This window comes from Nymphaea colorata, chromosome 9 (genome assembly GCF_008831285.2).
Source record: "Nymphaea colorata isolate Beijing-Zhang1983 chromosome 9, ASM883128v2, whole genome shotgun sequence".
NCBI classification, from domain to species: domain Eukaryota; kingdom Viridiplantae; phylum Streptophyta; class Magnoliopsida; order Nymphaeales; family Nymphaeaceae; genus Nymphaea; species Nymphaea colorata.
Genome location: NC_045146.1, coordinates 24,484,438 through 24,492,234, shown reverse-complemented (window position 1 = coordinate 24,492,234; position 7,797 = coordinate 24,484,438). Strand labels below are relative to the sequence as shown.

Sequence of the window (7,797 nt, the reverse complement as noted above, 5' to 3'; positions counted from 1 at the left end):
TGCCGCATTATGAAGGGGCCCTGTTGGGAAAGCATGTCATTTTACTTGTTTTCCTGCTTGAAGAGACTGAATCTCCTGTAAGAAGAAGACGCTTTTTCAGAAAAAGCAACCATATTTTTTCATGTCTGAAGCTCAAGCCAAAGACACATCACATAATGCGCGTATGTCCATTAAACACAAGCAATACGAGGCAGTGAGTAAGGCCAAATTGATGGAATAGCTTGGTTCATTTATTCACATTGAGAGAGAGAGAGAGAGAGAGAGAGAGAGAAACGGAACTGAGAAACGGGGTTTAAAAAAGGGGTAGTTCAGTAATAGCGGGAGCCTAAAATAAAAAAGAACGCTCTTTCACGTTGCCCAACATACACTGTCTGTCCATCTTAAGAGGTGTTCTTAGAGCTGCTCAACCCACTTTGCTCTGTGAGCGCTGCCACGCACCCTCTACCACCGCCACCGAACACCACCACCACGGCCACTACCACCACCATCTTGGCACCACCACCGAGAAGCAAGAAAGTAAGGGAGGAGGAGGGAAGATGGGCTGTTGCTACTCCCGCGTGGAGAAAGAAGAGATCATTTCCCGCTGCAGATCTCGCCGCCGCTACATGAAGCAGCTGGTTCGCTCCAGGCACGCCTTCTCCGCTGCTCATTATGCCTACCTGCGTTCCCTCCGGGCCACCGGCGCGGCCCTCCTCCAGTTCGCGACCGCGGAGCTAAACCACCATTGCCCACCTGCGAATGTCCTCTCTCCACCACCGCCCCCACCACCCCCTCCTCCTCCTCCTCCCCCTCCGCCTCAGGCACCGCAGGCGCAGCCGCCCCGACACAACCCCCATCCGCTGATGAGCCCGATCTCCGACACCTGGACGTCCGGCTCACAGTCGCCCGTGCTGGCTCCGCCACCTCCGCCGCCGGCCTCGAGTTGGGATTTCTGGGACCCGTTCATGCCCTCCTCGTCGAGGTCTGTGACGGAGGAAGAATGGGACGCCACAACCACCGTCTCCGACAGCGCCGTGACGACCACCGCTGGGGGGGCGTCTTCTGCCGCAACGCCGCTGCCTCCTCCTCCTCCGCCTTCCCTGTCGGTCACCACCAGTGCCTACTCCAAGGACACGAGCGAGCTCGCCGTGGTGGTCTCAAGAAGTACAAAGGATCTCGTGGGGATCATCAAGGAGTTGGATGAGTACTTCCTCAAGGCATCAGATGGTGGGCAGAATGTGTCCGAGTTGCTGGAAGTGTCCAATGCATCGTTCCAGCATGCAAGCCCAACACCCACGGTCACAAGTAAGGCCCCAGATAGGCCTGCCTTTGATCTCCTTTTGCTAGTCCCTTTCTTTTGCCAATTTTTTGAGAATTTAATCGATTTTTGTTTGATTTGTTGGCTATTTAGCAGAAGAGAGTTGTGTTTTTTTCTCTCTGTTATCCTTTCCTTCATTTGTTTCCTTTCTACACCTTTTGGTATTTGGGATTTCATAATCCTACATGAATTACTAGTTTTTTAAAAGGAAACTTAAAGGTCTCCTCTATTTTTTTTTCTTTTTATGTTGTACGATGCTTTACCATTCATTCATCTATTTGTATTGTAATGCTCTTCTCTTTTGTTAATATTTTGCCTTCTTGTAGTATTGGGATTTAGTGGGTACTTTTTGTCTCAAAACAAGGTGGTCCTGGGGTCTCTTTTTTGTGATTGCAGGTAAGGTATACCATTCAGCATGGAGTCTGAGCAGTCCTCGGTCATGGGCATGGGGAATGAATTCAAAATTGAGGGGATTCAGTGATTATGGAAGTTATAGTCAAGAGATTATTGGCAATGGTGTTCATGAGAGCCATAGAAGCACCGTTGAGAGGTTGTATGCATGGGAGAAGAAGCTATATGAGGAAGTCAAGGTGCGTTTTTAGCTTTCTGCCTTTTTCCTTCCATCAGCCTTTGCTTTTTGCTGAAAGCTCCTCTTTTTCAACGTGATTCCTTTTTTGTTTTTTTTTTTTCTATTTCTGTTTGTTTAAAATTTTCAAATAATCTCACTGTTCTTTTATCTGGTCTTGCTACCGTAAATGCAAAGGGGTAATGGAGGATTCATAGGTTTGTGGTGCTTGGAAGCTTTTTGCTTGTTACCCGTTGGAAAAGTATTAGCTTTCTTACATAGCCAACTGATTTGATTTTCATCAATCTAAGGCAATGTTTGAAGCCTAGGAATATTCTTATTTTGCTCTCATACCTTCTGTCTGTAATTTCAGAAGCATGGCTAGAGATTCTTGTAATTTAAAACTTCAACACGTGGGTGTGAAGTTTTCAGCCTTCATTGCAATAGGAGAAGAAAAGATTATCGTTGTTTAGATGACACCAATACCCTTGTGAACCAACTCAGAAACTGTTGCTTTTGATAAAGCGAATATTTACTACGCTTGACAACTTGGATGTCTATGGAGGAAACTTATTCTGACCAAACTGACTCCTGCTTTTCTTTTGTATTGTGTAAAAAGAGTGGAGAAGCTATCAAGAAGGAACATGATAAGAAGGTTGAAGTACTACGGAAACAAGAGATAAAGGGCACCAATTACTTCAAAATCGAGAAGTGTAAAAAGGAGATAGAGAAGTTTGCCTCAAGAATGATGGTGGCTTCTCAGGCAATGCATACCACATCACACGAGATTGAGAGGCTTCGTGAGAGCGAGCTATTCCCACAGCTCCTTGAATTCATCAAAGGGTAAGCAATTCAACGTTTTATTTGATTTCTTTGCTTCTGTCAGCATTAGATACTGCTCAAATGTGAGCGCACACATGTAGTTTATAAGTTTTGACACCTGGTAAACATACCGTTCTTCACTGGAATCTATGTAGAATCCAGATTTCATTACCAAGAACAGGCAGTGGCGGAATATGCTCGTCAGCACTCTTGTTTTCAGGCAGGACAACCTGGAGTAGGTAGTAATTCTAGAGTTAGGGCTGAGGCATGCTTTTTAAAATTTCGAAGTACTTTTCAAGGTGGATATTCAGTCAATTTTCCATTGAGTCCAAATCAGTCCATGTACTATCAATTTGTGGTGGAATCACTTAAAAGGTTGGTCGGATACTTAGGCAGCTAAAGGCGGGAGCCAGTCCAGTTATGACCCGGTTGGGGCATTGTACTCAAGCAGTTTGACATTATAAAAAACAACAGATGAATCTCTATGAAGTATGGTTATGGTTAAGTATGCCAGGATGTCGACACTTGGCAGCTATTTCTTCAACCATGGCAAACATGCTAATGTCATGTATGTTGAACAGTTGAAACATTGCCAGTGCTAAATAATGTAATGATTTAAAAAGCAACTCCCAGTACATCTGGTTCTTAGGCTTCTTCTATCTTTCTTCTCCCAGTACATCTGGTTCTTAGGCTTCTTCTATCTTTCTTCTTTCCTATTGTAATGACGTATTCTTGAAGCTAAATGCCTGTTTATAATCTGTCAAATTGACGCTGATGAAAAAGGAAAAAGAAAATTTTCAATTATACCTGTGTATCATAACTTTTTACGCTCCTGTTACTTTTTTTTTTCGCACCACAGATTGACGTATATGTGGAGGACCATGTATGAATGCCATCAAGTGCAAACCCACATAGTCCAGCAGCTGAAGTTCCTCAACATTGTTATACGCACTGATCCAACTTCTGATTTCCAGAGACAATCTACCTTGCAGTTAGAGCTTGAGGTTCAGCAGTGGCATTCATCGTTCTGCAACCTCATCAAGACTCAAAGAGAGTACATGCAGGCACTTACTGGCTGGCTCAGACTCTCACTCTTTCAAGTTGACTCACATTCTTTTATCAAGCTTCAGCAGAACCCACCAATTTACTCACTGTGTGAGGAATGGCAGCTAGCTCTTGACAGGCTTCCAGACAAGGTAGCTTCCGAAGGCATCAAGAGCTTCTTAGCAGTCGTCCATGCTGTTGTGGTTCAACAATCAGAAGAAGTGAAACAAAAGAAGAGATCAGAGGCTGCTTGTAAAGAGCTTGACAAGAAGATGACGTTGCTGCGGTCTCTGGAGTGCAAGTATGGTCCCTATTCTGTGTCTGATATGCATGCTTCCGGGTCCATCAAGAACCCTGTTGCAGAAAAACGAGCAAAAGTTGAGATGTTGAGGAGGAAGGCAGAGGATGAGAGGAACAAGTACATGAAGTCTGTGAGTGTGACTCGTGCTGTCACGGCAAACAACTTGCAGACAGGTTTCCCAAATGTATTTCAGGCCATGACTGGCTTCTCGAGTGTATGCATGCAGGCATTCGAATCTGTCTGCAATCAGTCGAAGAACCTGGATCGGCTTCATACTATCAAAATGCTGACCTGATCCCGAAAGGAGGAACATGATGGAGAAGTAAACTAATCAGATTTTGGGTTTGTACAAATTGTAATTCTTTTCCTATAGTGTTTTTTTCGTTCTTTTTACCCTTTTCCTCCATACCTTTTTTCTCCTGTGATGTATTTTTGCTGAAGTCTTGCTGTAACTTATGGAATGCGGATGAATGACGAGGCCTTGATAGTCGTATACTTCTATTTATTCTATTCGTGCTTTCTCACGGAATGCTGTAAAAGAGAGTGAATATATAAAACCTTTTATTAACTCCTGCTCACCAGAAAAGAGAAAAGCAAAACAGAACTCCTGCATGATTCCGAAACATCTCGGCGAGAAAAAAAAATCTACTGTTTCTTAGGATTCCTTCTTTACTGTAAATAAAAAGTGTAAGTGCGCTCTGCACTGTGAAAATGACCAAAGCATGGGCCTGCAGTCACTTTTCTCCAACCTTTTGTCTGTATTCCCTTTTCCTCGCAATATCTTTAGTTCTTTTTTTTATGGAAAGAGTGGCTTGTGGTTTTTGGCTACGACTTGGACTGCCTTTCTTGCTCAAAAGGAAGAGACTCTTTGCTTTGTTTCCAACTGGGGTCTTACAAGGACCTACCGCGGTCTAACCAGGACCAAATGGTCCTGGCTAGTGCTTGGCGGGGACCCTCTTAAGTCAGACTTTTGTAAGTCTCTGATATCTCAGGCTTTTTTTCCTTGAATCTCGCGCCACTACTAAACTCAGTTCAGTTTGTGCCATGCCCACTCATTTCTGCCACGCATGACATATAGCCCAAGCTAAAGGACCAGTCAGTAGTGAGCATGCAAAACAAGGGGTCCTGGTGTAGGCTTGTCAAGATGGCTCATCTACCCTTGTAAGGGAGTAACACCTCTAACAGGGCGGCTTTGCGTTATTGAGTGGACACCTATGTCACTTGAACCCGCAACCGGCTTTCTATCAGTCTCAAGCCGGAGCTGGTGTCCCAAACCCCTTGGTTAAATAAAATGGTTGGCTTGGTCACGTACGGAAGCCTTTTCCTTCAACTACCCACTTTTTATCACAATTTTATCAGCATGCCTATGCTTTTAGTTTTTCCTGAGACGGACTTGGCTTTCCTGACAACTACCAAATAAAGGCTTCAGGTGAAAACGTAATGACTCTGTTCTTATTCTATATCTTTTCAATTTCTCTTCCCAATGATGCCAAATAAACCGTTTACATTCAGCCTACTTAACAACTCTTCGCATTTCTAACTATTCCTGCCAGTTCTTAAGGTTTCTCGAATGAAGAATTGAAGATCCTAGAAATTAGGAAATGAAGACGGGTGGATGTATTCTCACGTGAAAGACTCTGCCTTCTTCCGGCCTAATGCATTCATGGGGTCTTGTCTGCAAACTGCAGGGTCTTTAGAGAGCTCACACTGTCTGTGTAGAACTTGGTACGGCTTTGATTGTCGTCCAGCAGCATTGAGCCTCGAGTCGTCCATCGGCAAAGTTGGCCATTGGCGTGGTTAGGCGACTTTTGACTGCTCAGGAACTCGGCAGTGCCCAGCTATGAGGGAGGCCTTGAGGGAAGACAATAGTACAAAATGGAGAGGTCCATAGCTTCACGTGATATGCCAAGAAAGCCTAACTGTTGGAGCTACCTCCAAAGCTGCATCCCCGGCTTCTTGCATGGGCCCAAGCTCCATGGTCCAGTAATGGTGTCAAGCTACATGGTTCTGATTTTCTCAACAGTTTGGTGTTAAGCCCTTTCAAGGGACAGGGACCCCCTCAACCATAGGCTTGCGGCCAAGAGTGGTGCCCATGAGAATCGAACAGTGGCTGCTTTCCGCTCAATTATGTCAACTCCATGAGTTTGGTTCTTGGATTCTTTCTGGTTTTTGGGCTTGAAATGAAGGCTCAATGTCTTGTAAACAATATGTTGGCATCCTGTCGTGTCACATAGGAATAGGAGTATAAATGAAGTCTGCTTGTTAAACTCTCCGTCTTCTTTTATGTCGTGGAACCTTTGATCAAGAGGGAAAACCACGGTCCATCTCTGACCGCCAAACCTTAAGAGGACAGCATATTTCAAAAGAAGACATTACCAGGAGTCTCAACCACCACCATGCCTTATTAATTTAGAGAATACGATATGAATTTTTCAATATGCACTACCGCGTTCTGCAGTTCTTTTCTTAAAATCAAGTGGGGTTAGGTAGACAAGTAACGGCTAGTAGTAAACTGAACTCTTCACTTTATTCTACCAATTAAGAGGGTGTTTGGTTACACGAATACTATTGTGTTCTTTGGAATGTAATGTTCTATGAATGTGTTTAAGGAACACTGCATTCCAAAGAACATAATGTTCCTGTTACCAAATGCCCTTCTAAAAAGTCCTAAATCCTAACACTACTTAGATAGAAGAATAAGCTCCAATTAGATGGAGGTGTGTCCTTTGCTACAAGAAGCCCCAGGAGGGTGATTGATAGCTGGGGACGTTCTTCCTCTTCTACGAGGGGAAGAATGTCTCTCCTTTATCAACAATGGTGAAGGCGTAAACCGGCATAAGCAACAAGCTGGCCCGGTGAGGATCCAACTCTTTTACCATGGTAAACTTGTTTACTTTACAAGAGAACTCCCGTAAAAGAGTTTTTCTCGTCATCAAACACCAAAATCAGGCACGGTAGAAGCAAAGTAAATCTACTTCACATAATGTCTTGCATGAAGTAAACTATATATTACCTTTTGATGCGTATACTGTCAGTCCGTCCAGTATTTAGTACTCTGCCACTCCCCAGTCCTTCGGTATCTAGTATCGCCATGTTCGGACCGTCATTGATGGCATTCCAGAACGTACATGCACTTTTGTACTTTTATGTAAACAGTGTTAATTTTTAGTGCTCCAAGCAACTGCTCTGTTCGCATTGCCTACCTCTGCCTGCCTACCTACTGATGCAGCTGGCAGATGCATCCCAGTCAGAGTTACATGTCTCGGCTTTAGAGAAATCACCAAGAACTTTTCCAGTAAAAAATTCGAAATTGGGTTAGGCCGACTGTAATTTAAATAGTACCAAATAATTTAGAGAGAAAGAGAGAAGAGAGAGAGAGGGAGAGAGAGCAGTAAGCTGTATAGTTTATATCGGTGTCTCGGCCCTTTGGGTGGGAACGATGCAGGGCTGTTTGCAACTTTGTAAGTTTTTTCTTTTTAATTTCCAACTTTCAAATCAGTTTACAGTGTTTTAAACAATATTTTTTAATCTGAAGGATCAAAACAATTAAAGACGATACAAGCCCATACGCATTGGTTTTGGTTTTTCACAAAATTCACTTGGTCGTTTTCTGGTTGTCATGGCTTTCACCCGAGAATAGAACCCCAGCCCAGCCTATCCATACATTACCTGATAAGAACTCTCACAAAACAGCAACGCCGTCCTACCTATTTAAAGTCGAGGGTGGCGCACCAGCCTATCCATATTTCGACTAATGAAAAAAGCAGC

The 7,797-nt window shown here is 43.8% G+C and overlaps 1 protein-coding gene across 1 annotated transcript; it reads left to right on the top strand.

The window, feature by feature from the left end:
- Window positions 1-328: 328 nt before the first annotated feature.
- Window positions 329-4,522, top strand: LOC116260425 (protein ALTERED PHOSPHATE STARVATION RESPONSE 1). The gene is made up of 4 exons (XM_031638762.2): window positions 329-1,284; window positions 1,694-1,887; window positions 2,482-2,705; window positions 3,544-4,522. Exons 1-4 carry the CDS (start codon window positions 537-539, stop codon window positions 4,322-4,324), a joined length of 1,947 nt encoding a protein of 648 aa, XP_031494622.1. The 5' UTR covers window positions 329-536; the 3' UTR covers window positions 4,325-4,522.
- The last annotated feature ends 3,275 nt before the right edge of the window (window positions 4,523-7,797 follow it).